At 48.3% G+C, this 19,208-nt stretch overlaps 1 protein-coding gene across 1 annotated transcript in view; it reads right to left on the bottom strand.

The window, feature by feature from the left end:
- The window catches only part of syt3 (synaptotagmin III), a 63,955-nt gene that overhangs the window by 6,791 nt on the left and 37,956 nt on the right, over window positions 1-19,208 (bottom strand). Inside the window, exons 4-5 of the mRNA XM_078238371.1 lie at window positions 12,341-12,461; window positions 10,406-10,577 (exon numbers count right to left, since the gene is read on the bottom strand). Coding sequence (XP_078094497.1) covers window positions 10,406-10,577; window positions 12,341-12,461 — 293 coding nt within the window. The remainder of the gene's footprint in view (window positions 1-10,405; window positions 10,578-12,340; window positions 12,462-19,208) is intronic.

Raw genomic sequence — 19,208 nt, forward strand, 5'->3', positions numbered from 1 at the left:
GACAGATCACTGCAATCATTATTAAAATGTCTTCCATTCCACTCTTTCCGACTTTGTGCCTCAACCTCCCTCCCTGCGCCTCACCCAGCCCCAACGACTTCCCCCACCCCCCCCTTTTACCCTCTGTAATAAGTCCTCGGAGGCTGAAGTCCCTTCATCCAAATCCCTTTATTTACAAGTCCGACAACAGCAGACAGAGCATTTTCAGTTGGCAATCCGCACCAAGGGCACAATGTTACTGTCACTTTGTGCCCGTTTTTGGGCACGAAAACTTGGTAAAGTTGGGCGTGAGGCGCGGTCCATATCCGCCTCCGCGCCGGTTCCCCCTTTACGAAGGCCAAAAAATGGCCGTGACCGGGACCATACCCGAAACAGGCGCGACGGCCATTTAAATGCATTTGCTTGTCTTTAAATTGACTTAATGGGCTGCACACCCAACGTTACCGGCACTTCCCCCTTTACCACCGCGTTCGCCCATCCAGAATCGGCACGAAACAGACATGCTCCACAAAAGTCCGATTCGGGCGCTCCAGTTAGTGAGGAGGTAAGTGCTGAGCGTCTCCCCCCCACTGAGCTCTCTGCTTGAGATTGGTGGCGGGGGTGAGTTGTGTAGGGACAGGGAGTGTCCGCTGCCACTCTGCTTGAGATCGGTGGTGGGGGAAAAGGAGGGAGGGGGGAGGGGGCCCTCGATCGGTCTGGATGGTGGGGGTTGGGGGGGATAAGGGGGTCAGTAATGTTGTGGGGGGTGGGGCAATGTCTGTGGGGGTCAGGGGGAGGCATTGTTCGGCCCGGGAGGGATGTGGCAGGGGAGCCGCATTCTATCATTTTGTTTCCGTGCGTGCGCAGTGGGGGGCTCCGATCGGAGCTGCAGGGTTTCGGGCGCGCTAAGCCCCGCCCACAGGCTTGTGCAGCGCGATTCGGAATCGCTGATATTTTTTCAGGCAGAGTGCGTATGGGGGCGCCGGAGAACGGGTCGAAAAATCGGGTCTGAAACACTCCCAGTTTCAAGTCCGCCGAGAACTTAGAATCACTTAGGTGAGGCAGTGGCATAGTGGTATGGTCACTGGACTAGTGATCCAGGGTAATACTCTAGGGACCCAGGTTCGAATCCCACCACAGCTATACAGCATGAACAGGCTAATCTTCACCTGCGTAACATTCTGTTTCGGGGTGGCACAGTGGTTAGCACTGCTGCCTCACAGTGCCAGGGACCCGGGTTCAATTCCAGCCCTGGGCCACTGTCTGTGTGGAGTCTGCACATTCTCCCCGTGTCTGCGTGGGTTTCCTCCGGGTGCTCCGGTTTCCCACGCAGTCCGAAAGACATGCCGGTTAGGTGCATTGGCCGTGCTAAATTCTCCCTCAGTGTACCCGAACACCGGAGTGTGGCGACTAGGGGATTTTCGCAGTAACTTCATTGCAGTGTTAATGTAAGCCGACTTGTGACACTAACAAATAAACTTCTAAAAACAAATTCTTTCAAGGTTCTCACAAACCCCGCACTGATGATAAATCTGTCAGACTGCAGGCTTGAAATCTCCTCGTGAATCTATCCATATAAATTTCCCGTGCTAGAGAATAGGTAAGGTAGCTTATATAACGTTCCCAGGTTGTGCTGCAGAGTATTCAGTATGCCGAGTTAATAATACCTTCTGTAAAAGCGAAAGTCATGGAGGAGCTGATGTAACCGGCTTTTCAACTGGAAAAAAAACAAGGCCGATCTAACGTGTGAATAAAGAAATCGACATTGGGAGAGGTCTTAATGCATCATTGTAAAACATCCTTTGTAATCTCAGGTATTGGTCGCGACAAGCTGCAGTATTTAATCTTTAATAGATCCGCAAGCGTTTGACACAAACAAAGGATTGGAGCGAGATTGTCTGTGTGTTATTCCAAAATTCACATTTCAGACACACTCTTCTCTCCAAGTTTTTCTTTCACATTGATTACCTAACATCTGATTTCTGATGCTTTGTTGATTTGTTCCTGTGTATGGGAATGCATGTGTGTGTGTGTGTGCATATGTGACTGTGTGTGTGTGTGACTGTGTGTGTGTGTGACTGTGTGTGTGTGACTGTGTGTGTGACTGTGTGTGTGTGACTGTGTGTGTGTGTGTGTGTACCTGTGAGTGTGTGTGTGTGTGCATATGTGACTGTGTGTGTGACTGTGTGTGTGTGACTGTGTGTGTGCGTGTGTGTGTGTGACTGTGTGTGTGTGACTGTGTGTGTGTGTGTGACTGTGTGTGTGTGTGTGTGTGTGTGTGAATGTGTGTGCTTGTTTGTGTGTGTGAAAGTATATGTGAGTGTGTGTGTGTGAAAGAGTGTGAGTGTGTGTGTGTGAAAGAGTGTGAGTGTGTGTGTGTGAACGTGTGTGTGTGTGACTGTATGTGTGTGCGTGTGAGTGTGTGTGACTGTGTGTGTGTGTGTATGAATGCATATGTGTATATTTGCGAGTGTGTCTCTGTGAGTATGTGCCTGTGTAGGTGGGTGTGGGTGAGTGCATAGAATCTATAGAATCTCTACAGTGCAGAAGGAGGCCATTTGGCCCATCAAGTCTGCACTGACCGCAATCCCACCCTATCCCCATAACCCCATTTACCCTGCTAGTCTCCCTAACACTAAGGGGCAATTTAGCATGGCCAATCAACCTAATCGATACAACTTTGGACAGCAAAGGACAATTTTAAAGTAAAGTTTATTTATTAGTCACAAGTAGACTTACATTAACACTGCAATAAAGTTACTGTGAAATTCCCCGAGTCACCACAGTCTGATGCCTGTTCGGGTCAATGCACCCTAACCAGCACGTCTTTCAGACTGTGGGAGGAAACCGGAGCACCCGGAGGAAACCCACACAGACACGGGGAGAACGTGCAGACTCCGCACAGACAGTGACCCAAGCCAGGAATCGAACCCGGGTCCCTGACATCGTAAGGCAGCAGTGCTAACCACTGTGCCACCATGCTGCCCGCATGTGTGTGTGTATATCTGTGTGCCTGTGTCTGTGTGTGTGTGCACGTGTGACTGTGTTTGTGTGTGTCTGTTTGTGTGTGAATGTGTGTACGTGTGAATGTCTGTGTGTGTATGTGTGTGTGTATCTGTACGTGTAAGTGTGAGTGTGTGTGTATGTGTCTATCTGTTTGTCCATTCATTAACACGCTGTCCAACATTCCATGTGATTCTGTGATTGGACAACATTTGCTAAATAATCCTCAGTCTGCTAAAAATTACACTGACAACCAATTTAAGATCATCAGTCAGTCACGCAGTGTGGTGATTTTTTGGAAGCTACATATATTAAGGCACAGGGCCCTGTTCTTTGAAGACAGAAAGAACACATTGTGCCTGTTTCAGATAAAAAAGTAAGTGACAGCCATTCGCTGGTCCAGTCCACAGGGCAGTGCCCTCAGCAATCATAGTAAAACTATCTGGTTTAAGTTTCAAACAATGCTTGGCAGTTAACTGTCAGTCACCATCAAGTGGTGCACCCCCCCATGGCAATGCCTCTACCAATCAGAGTCCACTTGCCAACCAACCTGCACTTTTTTCTCACACATTTCAAAGCCTGACATCGGTATTCTTGCAATTGTCCTGATGGGTGCAAGACAAAAAGCTTCGACAGAATATCTCTTTTCAGCAATATTCAAGCTCTGTGCTACCAAATAATTAGCGGTCAGTTGAATTTTTAAGAAGTAAAGTTTATTTAAATTATTTATTTAAATTAAATTTATTTAAATTAAATTTAAAGTAATTTAAATTTTTAAGAAGTAAAGTTTATTCATTCGTCGCAAGTAAGGCTTACATTAACACTGGAATGAAGTCATTGTGAAAATCCCCTAGTCGCCACTCTCCGGCACCTGTTCGGGTAACACTGAGGGAGAACTTAGCATGGCCAATGCACCCTAACCGGCACGTCTTTCGGAGGAAATCGGAGCACCCGGAGGAAACCCATGCAGACATGGGGAGAACGTGCAGACCCCGCACAGTCACCCAAGCCAGTAATTGAAATCGGGTCCCTGGCGCTGTGAGGTAGCACTGCTAACCACTGTGCCACCGTTCCACCCCTATAGCAAAGGGCTCGTCCGGGATTTGAATCCGAGACCTCTCACAAATTCTCTGATTTTAACACCCAAAGCGAGAATCATGCCCCTAGACCAACAAGCCACAGTTCGCAGCCAACATATTGTTTTCAGTCCCAAATGGCCTACTCTGCAATCTGAGACCGTGACCCCCTTGCTCTGGACACTATCCCGCCCCCCCTCCCCAGCCAGAAGAAACAACATCACTGTATCCAGTCTGTCCAGCCCTGTCAGAATTTTATACATTTCAATGAGATCCCTTCTCATTCCTCTAAACAGGAGTGAACACAGGCCCCAGTCAACCTAATCTCTCCTCGTGTGACAATCTTGTCATGCCAGGAATCAGTCCGGCTGACAATACTATGGATTGGAGGGATAATTTCTCTTAACATATTTTTAGAAACTTGTGCTTTGATATTCCAGAAGGAGATTTATTTAATCATATCCCCTCTTTGTGCTTTCTTTGTCTCTCTTTGTTGCTACTCCAGTTTGTTGGCATCTTGCCATTCCTTGTATTTTTGTGCACATCTTTTCATTTGATGCTGCTTTTTAAAAAATTCATTCCTGGGACATGGGCGTCTCTGCTAGCCAGTACTTATTGCCCATCCCTAGTTGCCCCTTGAGAAGGTGGTGGTGAGCTGCCTTCTTGAATCGCTGCAGTCCACGTGCTGTTGGGTTGACCCACAATGCCGTTAGGAAGGGAATTCCAGGATTTTGACCCAGCGACTGCGAAGGAACGGCCGATATATTTCCAAGTCAGGATGGTGAGCCGCTTGGAGGGGAACTTGCAGGTGGTGGTGTTCCCATGTATCTGCCGTCCTTGTTCTTCTAGATGGAAGTGGTCGTGGGTTTGGAAGGTGCTGTCTAAGGATCTTTGGTGAATTGCTGCAGTGCATCTTGTAGATAGTACACACTGCTGCTACTGACCGTCGGTGGTGGAGGGAGTGGATGTTTGTGGATGTGGTACCAATCAAGTGGGGCTGCTTTGTCCTGGATGGAGTCAAACTTCTTGAGTGTTGTTGGAGCTGCACCCATCCAGGCAAGTGGAGAGTATTCCATCACACTCCTGAGTGTGCCTTTGTAGATGGTGGACAGGCTTTGGGGAGTCAGGAGGTGAGTTACTCACTGCAGTAATCCTAACCTCTGATCTGCTCTTGTTGCCACTGTGTTTATGTGGTGAGTCCAGTTAAGTTTCTCATCAATGGTAACCTCAAGAATGTTGACAGTGAGGGATTCAATGATGGTTACACCACTGAATGATGTGGAGATGCTGGCGTTGGACTGGGGTGAACACAGTAAGAGTTTTAACAACACCAGGTTAAAGTCCAACAGGTGTATTTGGTAGCGAAAGCTAATGGTGTTTGCTACCAAATAAACCTGTTGGACTTTAACCAGGTGTTGTTAAAACTCTTACTGTGTACACCATTGAATGTCAGGGAGCAGTGGTTGGAGTGTCTCTGATTGGTGATGGTCACTGCCTGGCATTTGTGTGGCGCGAATGTTACTGGCCACTTGTCAGCCGAAGCCTGGATATTGTCCAGACGTTGTTGCATTTGAACATGGACTACTTCTGTTCCCTCATTTGTTGGCCATGCATGCGAACTGCACCAGTGAAACTTGTGGCTTGCAGGGTTGTGTGAAGCTCTGCGTTGAATCCAAAAACACCTTTGAACGCTTTCCTCTGTTAGCCTATAGTTCACCTACCACCATCTTATCACAGGACGTGGACAATTTGTTCCTCGCCTCCTTCGGGACTTTTACCTCACTCATTTGCAAAGTGTGTCCTTACCCCCTGACCGTTCACGAGTTACGGCTCATTATTCATGACTAAATTTAGAAGGCTCGGCTTCCGGATCAGTTCTGGAATATGGTGTTCCAGAGATTCAGCCACGCACATTTTGTTTAATGTTTCTGCCTTTATGACTTGAGCTATTCAGTATTGCCAGTGTATATGAAAATAAAAACCTCCTGTGATAATCGAATTGCTTCTACCGTGTTGTTCCATTATGATGTTTAGACCTCCCGCTCATGAATGAATCAGATTTCTTTATATTAGGTCATGATATTTGGGCGTCGCTGGCTAGGCTAGCATTTAGATTTGATTTTGATTTGATTTGTTATTGTCACATGTATTAACTTACAGTGAAGAGTATTATTTCTTGCGCGCCATACAGACAAAGCATACCTTTCATAGAGAAGGAAAAGAGAGAGTGCAGAATGTAGTGTTACAGTCATAGCTAGGGTGTAGAGAAAAATCAACTTAATGCGAGGTAGGTCCATTCAAAAGTCTGACAGCAGCAGGGAAGAAGCTGTTCTTCAGTCGGTTGATACGTGACCTCAGAGCATGAGCACAGTGGTTAGCGCTGCTGCCTCGCAGCGTCAGGGACCCGGGTTCGATTCCCGGCTTGGGTCACTGTCTGTGTGGAGTGTGCACATTCTCCCCGTGTCTGCGTGGGTTTCCTCCGGGTGCTCCGGTTTCCTCCCACAGCGACACTAATAAAATAAATGAATAAACTAAACTAAACTGAGGGCTTACCGACACCACGTGGTGAAAGAAGGCAGCTCACCACCACCTTCTCGAAAGGAATTAGGGACGGGCAATGAAAGGTGGTGAATGTAACCCAATTCATCACGCAAACCAGCCTCCCATCCACTGACTCTGTCTACACTTCCCGCTGCCTCGGCAAAGCAGCCAGCATAATTAAGGACCTCACGCACCCCGGACATTCTCTCTTCCACCTTCTTCCGTCGGGAAAAAGTTAAAGTTAAAGATTTAAAGTTTAGTTTATTAGTCACAAGTAAGGTTTACATTAACACTGCAATGAAGTTACTGAGAAATTTCCCTAGTCGCCACACTCCGGCGCCTGTTCGGGTACACTGAGGGAGAATTTAGCATGGCCAATGTACCCTAACCAGCACATCTCTTGGACTGTGGGAGGAAACCGGAGCACCCGGAGGAAACCCACACAGACACGGGGAGAATGTGCAGTTTCCATACTGACAGTGACCCAAGCCGGGAATCGAACCCGGCTCCCTGGTGCTGTGAGGCAGCAAAAATTCTCCCTCAGTGTACCCGAACAGGTGCTGACGTGTGTGGCAACTAGGGGGATTTCATAGTAACTTCATTGCAGTATTAATGCAAGCCTACTTGTGACACGAATAAATAAACTTTTAAACTTTAAAAACTTTAAACTCAGTTCAAGTGCAATTAGGGATGGATAACATATGCTGGAAAGAATGTTCCCGATGGTGGGGGAGTCCAGAACTATGGGTCATAGTTTGAGGATAAGGGGTAAACCTTTTAGAACTGAGGTGAGGAGAAATTTCTTCACCCGGAGGGTGGCGTTGTGAAATTAGTGTTTGCAAAATTATAAAAAACTAATTTTTAAAAAATTAATTTATAAAATACTCAGTTATAAAATTGAATGGTCTGTTAAAAAAAGGTTGTTTTTTTTGGCTCGGCTTAGATAGTTAAAAGAGGTGCAGGTGCATGCAGTACACAGAGTGAAACATCGTATCGCGAGGCGAGGCAGTAGTGTTGCCAAGACAACACATTGTTTTTGAATTTTAACCAATCAGTTTAAACTCGGCATTTGAATAGTAGCAGCCTATTAGAGTTGAATTTAAAGGGGTAACCAAGAAGGTAGATGAGGGCAGTGCGGTTGATGTTGTCTACATGGACTTTAGCAAGGCCCTTGACAAGGTACCGCATGGTAGGTGGTTGCATTAGGACAATCTCACGGGGTTCAGGGTGAGGTAGCCAAATGGATACAAAATTGGCTTGATGGCAGAAGACAGAGGGTGGTTGTAGAGGGTGGTTTTTCAAACTGGAGACCTGTGACCAGCGATGTGCCTCAGGGATTGGTGCTGGGTCCACTGTTATTTGTCACTTATATTAATGATTCAGATGAGAATATAGGCATTGGGGAGAGTTATAGAACAAAGAGATCTAGGGGTACAATTTCATAGCTCCTTGAAAGTGGAGTCACAGGTGGACAGGGTGATGAAGAAGGCATTCGGCATGCTTGGTTTCATTGGTCAGAACATTGAATACAGGACTTGGGACGAATTGTTGAAGTTGTACAAGACATTGGTAAGGCCACACTTTGAATACTGTGTACAGTTCTGGTCACCCTATTATAGAAAGGATATTATTAAACTAGAAAGAGTGCAGAAGTGATTTACTAGGATGCTACCGGGACTTGATGGTTAGAATTATAAGGAGAGGCTGGATAGACTGGGACTTTTTTCTCTGGAGCGTAGAGGGCTGAGGGGTGATCTTAGAGAGGTCTATAAAATAATGAGGGGCACAGATCAGCTAGATAGTCAATATCTTTTCCCAAAGGTAGGAGAGTCTAAAACTAGAGGGCATAGGTTTAAGGTGAGAGGGGAGAGAAACAAAAGGGTCCAGAGGGGCAATTGTTTCACACAGAGGGTGGTGAGTGTCTGGAACAAGCTGCCAGAGGTACAAACAACAAAGAACAAAGAACAGTACAGCACAGGAAACAGGCCCTTCGGCCCTCCAAGCCTGTGCCGCTCATTGGTCCAACTAGATCATTCGTTTGTACCCCTCCATTCCCAGACTGCTCATGTGACTATCCAGGTAAGTCTTAAACGATGCCAGCGTGTCTGCCTCCACCACCCTACTTGGCAGCTCATTCCAGGCCCACACCACCCTCTGTGTAAAAAACGTCCCTCTGATATCTGAGTTATGCCTTGCCCCTCTCAGCTTGAGCCCGTGACCCCTTGTGATCGTCACTTCAGACCTGGGAAAAAGCTTCCCACTGTTCACCCTATCTATACGCTTCATAATTTTGTACACCTCTATTAGGTCTCCCCTCATTCTCTGTCTTTCCAGGGAGAACAAGCCCAGTTTACCCAATCTCTCCTCATAGCTAAGACCCTCCATACCAGGCAACATCCTGGTAAACCTTCTCTGCACTCTCTCTAAAGCCTCCCCGTTCCTTCTGGTAGTGCGGCGACCAGAACTGGACACAGTACTCCAAATGTGGCCTAACCAGCATTCTATACAGCTGCAACATCAGTCTCCAGCTTTTATACTCTATACCCCGTCCTATAAAGGCAAGCATACCATATGCCTTCTTCACCACCTTCTCCACCTGTGCTGCCACCTTCAAGGATTTGTGGACTTGCACACCTAGGTCCCTTGTGTTTCTATACTCTTGATGGCTCTGCCATTTATTGTATAATGGCAGAGTTATACTGTGCCATTATACAGGTAGTAGTAGAGGCGGATACAATTTTGCTTTTAAAAAGCCTTTCGACAGTTACATGGGTAAGATGGGTCTAGAGGGATATGGGCAATTGGGACGAGCTTAGGATTTTTTTAAAAAAGGGGTGGCATCGACAAGTTGGGCCGAAGGATCTGTTTCCATGCTGTAAACCTCGAGGACTCTATGATTCTATGATGTTTTGGTAACCTGTAAACTAATCCTATTGTAGGGATTTTGGTCTGTCATTGGGGGTGTAAGAGCCAGCTCCCAGCTCCAGAGAGTCAGACAGCAACACATTTATGTCTTAAGAGAAAGCCTCATCTTGATAATGAAGACAGAAGCAATCAGCGAAGATTCCAGAAGATAAAACCTGGTTGTATTTTGAGAGTGACTAAAAGTTATATTTTTTTGTTAATACGTGGAATTGAATTTATCTAAACAGCATTCCATTAGAATAATGTTTTATTCAGTTTGTTAATAGTTTAGTTAACCTGTTTACTTTAGTTAGATAAAGTATGACTTGTTGCTTGAACAGAGAGAGAGAAACTCAGGGAGTTATTTTGATTTAAGCACTCAAAGTTTCTGAAGCAGATATTAGCCCTTCTCACACTCACTTTAACAGATTATGAAGGGGAGTACCTCACTCTGAGTGGTTGCGTGCTGGTTCTCAGAGAGGAGATCAAACTCTTCCTTCATACCTGTGGTGAATGTGTGGATCTCACTACCACAGGAAATAGTTGAGGCCAAAACGTTGTGTGATTTCAAGAAGGAATTAGATGTAGCTCTCGAGGGCTAAAGGGATCAAAGGATACTGGGGGGGGGAAAGAGGGCTTCAGGATATTGAGTTGGATGACCAGTCATGGTCACAATGAATGGTGGAGCAGGCTCGGAGGGCCGAATGGCCTCCTCCTGATTTGATTTTCTACGTAACCAGCAACACTCATTCCCTGAACGAATATAAAACCCAGATGCCAGCCAAGGTATAGATAGATGCTGGTGGTGAATCCAGTCATAGGCGCCCATCAACACCTCCATCCCCCCATGCCCTCTCGCCCACCCTGGGGATGACCCCCTCTTTGGTTCAAGCGTTTCTCACCAGTCGTAGTCCATGACAGCGATGATGACGTTGACATGATCCATGTTCTCGTTGGGAATGTCAAAGACCAACGCCTCGTTGTACACCGGGTTGAGGGTGTTCTTCTTTATCGAGGTCTTCCGTTTCTTCAGGCGCCTCCCCTCGCAGATCAGCGAGGCCTTCACATAGGGATCTGCGGAGAGACGGAATGAATGGATCAGTTGAGACTCGGGCTGGGGCCCTCCGGGGCCTCGATTCTCCATTTCCCCCACAACCTCTGCCGGAATAACGGCACTGCCCCAAACCTGGGCCTGTCCCAGCCGACCTCAAGTACAACCTCTGACCTTTTTAAAAATTCATTGTGGGACATGGGCGTCACTGGCTGGCCAGCATTTATTGCCCATCCCTTGTTGTCCTTGGAGGGCAGTTGAATCATAGAATACAGTGCAGAAGGAGGCCATTCGGCCGATCGAGTCTGCACCGACCACCATCCCACCCAGGCCCTATCCCCATGTATTTACCCTAGCTAGTACCCCTGACACTAAGGCGCAATTTAGCATTGCCAATCCACCTAACTTGCATATTTTTGGACTGTGGGAGGAAACCGGAGCACCCGGAGGAAACCCACGCAGACACGGGGGAGAATGTGAAAGCTCCACATAGGCAGGGACCCGAGGCCGGAATTGAACCCGGGTTCCTGGCACTGTGAGGCAGCAGTGTGCCACCATGCTGCCCCAAGAGTCAACCACATTGCTGTGGCTCTGGAGTCACATGTAGGCCAGACCGGGTAAGGACGGCAGATTTCCTTCCCGAAAGGACATCAGTGAACCAGACGGGTTTTTCTGACAATCGGCAATAGGTTATCAGTAGATTCTTAATTCCAGATTTTTTTTATTGAATTCAAATTCCTTCTGCTGTGGTGGGATTCGAACCCGAGTCCCCAGGACCTTAGCTGAGTTTCTGGATTAATTGTCCAGTGATAATACCACTAGGCCATCGCCTCTCCTACCCCCATGCACAGGTAGCAGTGGCCTTGCCAGACTTGACCTCAGCACCCTCAGAATGTGAAGGGCAGAATGAGTCAGGCCAGGAATCCTATTATGACATGATTATCCAAAGGGAACAGGCTGTTCAGCCCCTCTAGTCTGTCCCATCATTAATTTAGGTTATTGACTATCTGTACCTCAGGTCACTGGACACCATTTACTTCCTATCCCTTACCCCTTCACCCCATTTTCGCTCCCATTGAAAATTGTCATTGTCTACCCAGCATCCACTGGGGGAGTTTTGCATCGTTCCTGAAATAGGCCCTGATGTTCGAGAATGGGAGCATGTGCAGGGTTCAGGGGTCAGGGGTTGGTCAGCAACGGCCAACGGACACTCGCTGTCTGAGCTCATGTGCGGTCACTTTGGCCAAGGGATCGGAGGAGCAGATAGTAACTGTAGGTGCCATGCCCTGGGAGAGAGAGCAGAGGTGGGGGGAGGGGAGAGTGATGCATCATGGTGCCAGGGACCCGGGTTCAATTCCAGCCATGGGTCACTGTCTGTCTGTGTGGAGTTTGCACGTTCTCCCTGTGTCTGCGTGGGTTTCCTCCGGGTGCTCCGGTTTCCTCCCACACTTCAAAGATGTGCGGGTTAAGGTGGATTGGCCATGCTGTATTGCCCCTTAGTGTCCAAAGATGTGTAGTTTAAAGTTAAAGTTTATTTATTAGTTTATTTATTAGTCACAAATAAGGCTTACATTGCAATGAAGTTACTCTGAAATTCCCCTGGTGGCCACACTCCGGCGCCTTGGTGGATTAGCCATGGTAAATGCATGGGATTACGGGGTCAGGGCGGAGGGGAGACAGTGCAGACTCGATCGGCCGAATGGCCTCTTCCTTCGCTGCAGGGTTTGAGGGGAACAGAAGGAGGGAGGCCTCTGCCTCCCTCTGGTGCGCACGGTGGTGAAGGTACCTGAGAATCCGGTTAAATCCATCGCCTTCAGGTTGGTGGCTTTGATGATGGTGATGGTTAGTCTCCCCGCTGTTGGGAGGTAGCACAAGGAGAAGTTTATCTCGCCCAGATCAGCCTTCTCCTGGGGGATAGAGGGAAACATTAGTACGGCAAAGGAAGATCCCAGACCACCCCGACCCTGGGCGCTGTTACATGGCAGTCCAGCAAAGCGATTCAAATATTCCTCATCTGGATTTCTTCCTGAGACAACTCACCTGCAATCAAGACCAAAAGGCATCTGGAGCAGTGGGAGATAATGATTGAATTGTACTCTCGGCCAATTATCCCAAACCTGTTTCACCTTTCATAGGAATGTCCATACGATCAAAAGGATCAGGAGCAGGAGGAGGCCATTCGGCCCCTCAAGCTCGCTCCTTCATTCAACAGCTAGTGTGACAGAGACCGCAATGCCAATAACCCTGCCTACCCTGAAAGCCTTTGATTTCCGTCACAATTAGGGCGGCACAGTGGTTAGCATTGCTGCCTCACAGCGCCAGGGACCCGGGTTCGATACCTGGCTTGGATCACTGTCTGTGTGGAGTTTGCACATTCTCCCCGTGTCTGCGTGGGTTTCCTCCGGGTGCTCCGGTTTCCTCCCACAGTCCAGACATGTGCAGGTTAGGTGGATTGGCCGTGCTAAATTGCCCCTTAGTGTCAGGGGGACTAGCTTGGGTAATTGCATGGGGACAGAGCCTGGGTGGGATTGTGGTTCGTGCAAACTCGATGGGCCGAACAGCCTCCTTCTGCACTGTAGGGATTCTATGAAAATCCCCGAGTCGCCACACTCCGGCGCCTGTTCGGGTACACTGAGGGAGAATTTAGCACGGCCAATGCACCCTAACCAGCACGATATTCAGACTGTGTGAGGAAACCGGAGCACCCGGAGGAAACCCACGCCAACACGGGGAGAATGTGCAGACTCCGCACAGACAGTGATCCAAGTCGGGAATCGAACCCATGTCCCTGGTGCTGTGAGGCAGCAGTGAAGTAAGTAAAGTTTATTTATTAGTGGCACAAGTAAGGCTTACATTAACACTGCAATGAAGTTACTGTGAAATTCCCCTAGTCGCCACAGTTCGGCGCTTGTTCGGATCAATGCACCTAACCACTGACCAGTGCTAACCACTGTGGTGTGTAGGTTAGGTGGATTGTAGAGTCAATGGATGGGAGGCTGGTTTGCGTGATGGACTGGGCTACGTTCATAATCCTTTGTAGTTTTTTGCGATCTTGGTCAGAGCAGGAGACATACCAAGCTGTGATAAATCCGGTAAGGAAGCTTTCTATGGGGCATCTGTAAAAATTGGTGAGAGCCGTAGCAGACATGTCGAATTTCCTTAGCCTCCTGAGAAAGTAGACACCTCGGTGGGCCATTACTAAATTGCCATTGAACTGAGTGTCTCGCTTGTCGATTTCAGAGCGGCTGTTAAAAATCAACCACATTGCTGTGGCTCTGGAGTCACATGTAGGCCAGACCGGGTGAGGACGGCAGATTGGAGAGCCCGATGGGATTTTGACAACAATTAAGACCAAAAGACACAGGAGCAGAATTAGGCCACTCGGCCCATCGAGTCTGCTCCGCCATTCAATAATGGCTGATATTTTTCTCATCCCCATTCTCCTGCCTTTTCCCCATAACCCCTGATCCCCTTATTAATCAAGAACTTATCTATCTCTGTCTTAAAGACACTCAATGACCCGGCCTCCACAGCCTTCTGCGGCAAAGAGTTCCACAGATTCACCACTCTCTGGCTGAAGAAATTCCTCCTCATCTCTGTTTCAAAGGATTGTCCCTTCAGCCTGAGTTTGTGCCCTCTGGTTCTAGTTTTTCCTACTGGTGGAAACATCCTCTCCACGTCCACTCTATCCAGGCCTCTCAGTATCCTGTAAGTTTCAATAAGATCTCCCCTCATCCTTCCAAACTCCAACGAGTACAGACCCAGAGTCCTCAAGCGTTCCTCATACGACAAGCTCTTCATTCCAGGGATCATTCTTGTGAACCTCCTCTGGACCATTTCCAAGGCCAGCACTTCCTTACTTAGATACTAGGCCCAAAGCTGCTCACAATACTCCAAATTGATGATGGTTGCCATGGTAACCGTCACTAACCTTTCAATTGCAGGTTCTTTGAATTGAATTTAAATTTCCCCGGCTGCCGTGGTGGGATTCGAACCCTGTGTCCCCCAAGAGCATTAACCTGGGGCCTCTGGATTGCTGGTCCTGTGATATGACCGATACGCCATTGTCACTCCCCCTCACGCTTCCTCTCATGGCTGAGCAGCCTCGCTGGCACGTTAAGGTTCTCGGATCATGCACAAGGAGTGGTCGCTCAGACAGGGCACTGGAGGCTGAGGGACGAACTAGTGGAGGACCGTGTGGTAAAAAGAATAATTACCGTGCAGTAGAACAAATCTATCTGAAGCGACGCACTCCTCTTGAACTTGTTTGTTTGTTTATTTATTAGTCACAATGGGTTAGAAACGTGGGTTTCCTCCGGGTGCTCCGGTTTCCTTCCACAGTCCAAAGATGTGCGGGTTAGGTTGATTGGCCAGGTTAAAAATTGCCCCTTAGAGTCCTAAGATGCGTAGGTTAGAGGGATTAGTGGGTATATATTTTGGGGGTAGGGCCTGGGTCGGATTGTGGTCGGTGCAGACTCGATGGGCCGAATGGCCTCCTTCTGCACTGTAGGGTTTCTATGATTTCTACAAGTAGTCTTACATTAACACTGCAATGAAGTTACTGTGAAAATCCCCTTGCTTCTCAAGTGTGAGTGTCACCGTAACACTATACGGAACCTGACAGCCCTGAAGAAGGTGACCTGTCTTACAGAGTTCAGGATACAGGTTCTGAGCAGGCAAACATGACTCCCTCTCTGTGCCTGGTTCCTGTACTGTAGCCGAGAGCCTGAGAATCCACCTCTGTTACTGGTCGAGCTTCAGAAGTGCAGAACGAGTCATTGACTCTGTTCGCACTTCCCGCTGCCTCGGCAAAGCAGCCAGCATAATCAAGGACCCCACGTACCCCGGACATTCTCTCTTCCACCTTCTTCCTTCAGGAAAAAGATACAAAAGTCTGAGGTCACGTACCAACCGACTCAAGAACAGCTTCTTCCCTGCTGTTGTCAGACTTTTGAATGGACCTACCGCGTATTAAGTTGATCTTTCTCTACACCCTAGCTATGACCGTGACACTACATTCTGCACTCTCTCCTTTCCTTCTCTATGAATCGTATGCTTTGTCTGTATAGCGCGCAAGAAATAATACTTTATACTGTATCCCAATACATGTGACAATAATAAATCAAATATTAAATTGATCTTTCTCTACACCCTAGCTATGACTGTAACACTACATTCTGCACCCTCTCCTTTCCTTCTCTATGAACGGTATGTTTTGTCTGTATAGCGCACAAGAAACAATACCTTTCACTGTATGTTAATACATGTGACAATAATAAATCAAATTATTATGAGTGCTATCCAACAATGGAAGATCTCGGCCACATGTGGAGAAACTAGGATCATTCTCAAATGGTTGTAGCGCAGAAGGAGGCCCTTTAGCCCGTCACGTCTGCGATGTCTCCCTGCAAGAGCAACTCATGCCTCCCAATTCCCTCCGCCCCCTCCCTTTTGCCCAGAGCCCTGCGGTCTTCAGATAATGCTCTTGTGAAAACCATGACCAGGTAAGGACAGCGGATTTCCTTCCCGAAAAGCTTTCAGCGAACCGGATGGGTTTCTCCCACAATTGATTCACGATCATCAGTAGACTCTGAATTCCGAGTTATTATCAGATTCTAATTCCACCATCTGCCGTGGTGGGATTCGAACCCAGGTCCCCCTGGGTCTCTGAATCTCCAGTTCAGTGACAATACCACTACTCCACTACCTCCCCTCAAAGAAATGGAATGAAAATTGCACAGGGCGGAGCTGGAAAAAACTGAGTGCAATAGTGGGCCCTATTTTACCATTTTGATTCCAAGTGCTGGATGGACTTGAATCTGGGAGTGTTTCAGATCCGACTTTTAGATCCGTTCTCAGGCGCCCCCACATGCACTCTACCTGAAAAAATATCAGCGATTCCGAATCGCACTGCAGAAGCCTGTGGGCGGGGCTTAGCGCGCCCGAAACCCTGCAGCTCCGATCGGAGCCCCCAACTGCGCACGCGCAGAAACAAAATGATAGAATGCGGCTCCCCTGCCACATCGCTCCCGGGCCGGATAATGCCTCCCCCTGGCCCCCACAGACATTGCCCTACCCCACAACATTACTGACCCCCTTATCCCCCCCCCCCCCGCCACCCAGACCGATCACGGGCCCCTGCCCCCTTCACCCCACTGACCTCAGGCAGAGTGGCAGCGGACCCACCTTTCCCCTACACTGATCACAGGCAGAGTGGCAGCGGATCCCCTTCCTTCCTACACTGATCATAGAATCATAGAAACCCTACAGTACAGAAGGAGGCCATTCGGCCCATCGAGTCTGCACCGACCACAATCCCACCCAGGCCCTACCCCCATATCCCTACATATTTACCCACTAATCCCTCTAACCTACGCATCCCAGGACACTAAGGGGCAATTTTAGCATGGCCAATCAACCTAACCCGCACATCTTTGGACTGTGGGAGGAAACCGGAGCACCCGGAGGAAACCCACGCAGACACGAGGAGAATGTGCAAACTCCACACAGACAGTGACCCAAGCCGGGAATCGAACCCAGATCCCTGGAGCTGTGAAGCAGCAGTGCTAACCACTGTGCTACCGTGCCGCCCGTAGGCAAAGGGGCAGCGGATCTCCTTCCCCCTACACTGATCACAGGCAGAGTAAGAAGTTTAACAACACCAGGTTAAAGTCCAACAGGTTTATTTGGTAGCAAAAGCCACACAAGCTTTCGGAGCTGCAAGCCCCACTCACCTGAAGAAGGGGCTTGCAGCTCCGAAAGCTTGTGTGGCTTTTGCTACCAAATAAACCTGTTGGACTTTAACCTGGTGTTGTTAAACCTCTTACTGTGTTTACCCCAGTCCAACACCGGCATCTCCACATCATCACAGGCAGAGTGGCAGCGGATCCCCTCTTCCCCCCTACACTAATCACAGGCAAAGGGGCAGCGGATCCCCTTCCCCCCCCACTGATCACAGGCAGAGTGGCAACGGTACCACCCCGCCCCCCTCCACTGATCTCAAGCAGAGAACCGTCAGACGCTCAGCACTTACCTCCTCACTAACCCTCACTCACTGGAGCGCCCGAATCGGGCTTATACGGAGCATGTCTGTTTTGCGCCGATTCTGGACGGGCGAACGCGGTGGTAAAGGGGGAAGTGCCGGTAAGGTTGGGCGTGCAGCCCATTAAGTCAATTTAAATACATGCAAATGCATTTAAATGGCCGTTGCGCCCGTTTCGGGCGTGGTCCCGATCGCGGCCATTTTCGGCCCTTGGTAAAGCAGGAACCGGCGTGGAGGCGGGCGCGGATCACACTATTCGCCTCACGCCCGACTTTACCAAGTTTTTGCACCCGAAAACGGGCGCAATGCAATGATAAAATTGGGTCCATTAGCTCAGAAAACCTAAAGCTCGGTCAAAGAGGATTGTCTGAGAGGAGGAAAGTGAGGTCAAGAAGTGTGGGGAGGGTATTCCAGAGTTTGGAGCCTCAAGACCGGAAGGCATTTTCGGTGAGAGTGCAGACCGTCAAAGCCGCGGCTCCTGCTTAAAGACCAAAAGGTCCGAAAGATCGTGAGGTCCGATGGTGGGGTGATTAAAATCAGGCAAAAGGTCAGATGTCGTGAGCCAAACCTGAATCATAGAATCCCTACAATGCAGAAGGAGGCCATTCAGCCCATCGGAGCCTGCGCCGACAATAAACCCACCCAGGCCCTCAGCCCTTAATCCTGTAATTCCACCTGACACTAAGGGGCAATTCAGCATGGCCAATCCACCTAACCTGCACATCTTTGGACATTGAGAGGCTGGTGCGATGCATTGACCTGAACAGGTGCTGGAATGTGGCGAGTAGGGAAATTTCACAGTAACTTCATTGCAGTGTTAATGTAAGCCTTACTTGTGACTAATAAATAAACTTTAACATATTTACATAATGGCTTTTTGCAATTTGAAGAGTAGCCTCTGTCCTGTATTGTGACTAAGTGCACACTGCCATTTCAATTAGGTTTCAATATAATTAATTGTTGCATTGGAGGGAGGTGATTGATAGACTTTATTGTCTAATAGCACTGGAGAAAGTGTAGGTAAAACATCTCTACTTATCTCTGCACAATAGATGATCTTTTTCAGGATTCGGCTATGTATTGTGCCAAACCAATCGCTTACACATATCTCAGTGTGTATACACTTGCAACTCATCACTGTCCAAACCATTAATGGAAGTCTATCCAAAGGTTAAAGATCAGGGAAATCTTGAAAACCATTTGCATGCACAGTCAACCTTCTAGAAGTTACCATTGACTGAATGGACCAGCCACATAAATACTGTGCCTACCAGACCAGGCTAGTGGAGAGGTGATGGCCTGGTGGTATTATCGCTAGATTATTAGTCCAGAAACTCAGCTAATGTTTTGGGGACCCAGGTTCGAATCCCGCCACGGCAGATGGTGGAATTCGATTTAAAAATATCTGGAATTAAGAATCTACTGAAGACCGTGAAACCATTGTTGGAAAAACCCATCTGGTTCATTAATGTCCCTTTAGGGAAGGAAATCTGCCGTCCTTACCCGGTCTGGCCTACATGTGACTCCAGAGGGCCACAGCAATGTGGTTGACTCTCAACTGCACTCTGAACAAGGCCAACGAAGGACGGGCAATAAATGCTGGCCAGCCAGT

The sequence above is a fragment of the Mustelus asterias genome, chromosome 21, assembly GCF_964213995.1.
Source record: "Mustelus asterias chromosome 21, sMusAst1.hap1.1, whole genome shotgun sequence".
Lineage (NCBI taxonomy): Eukaryota > Metazoa > Chordata > Chondrichthyes > Carcharhiniformes > Triakidae > Mustelus > Mustelus asterias.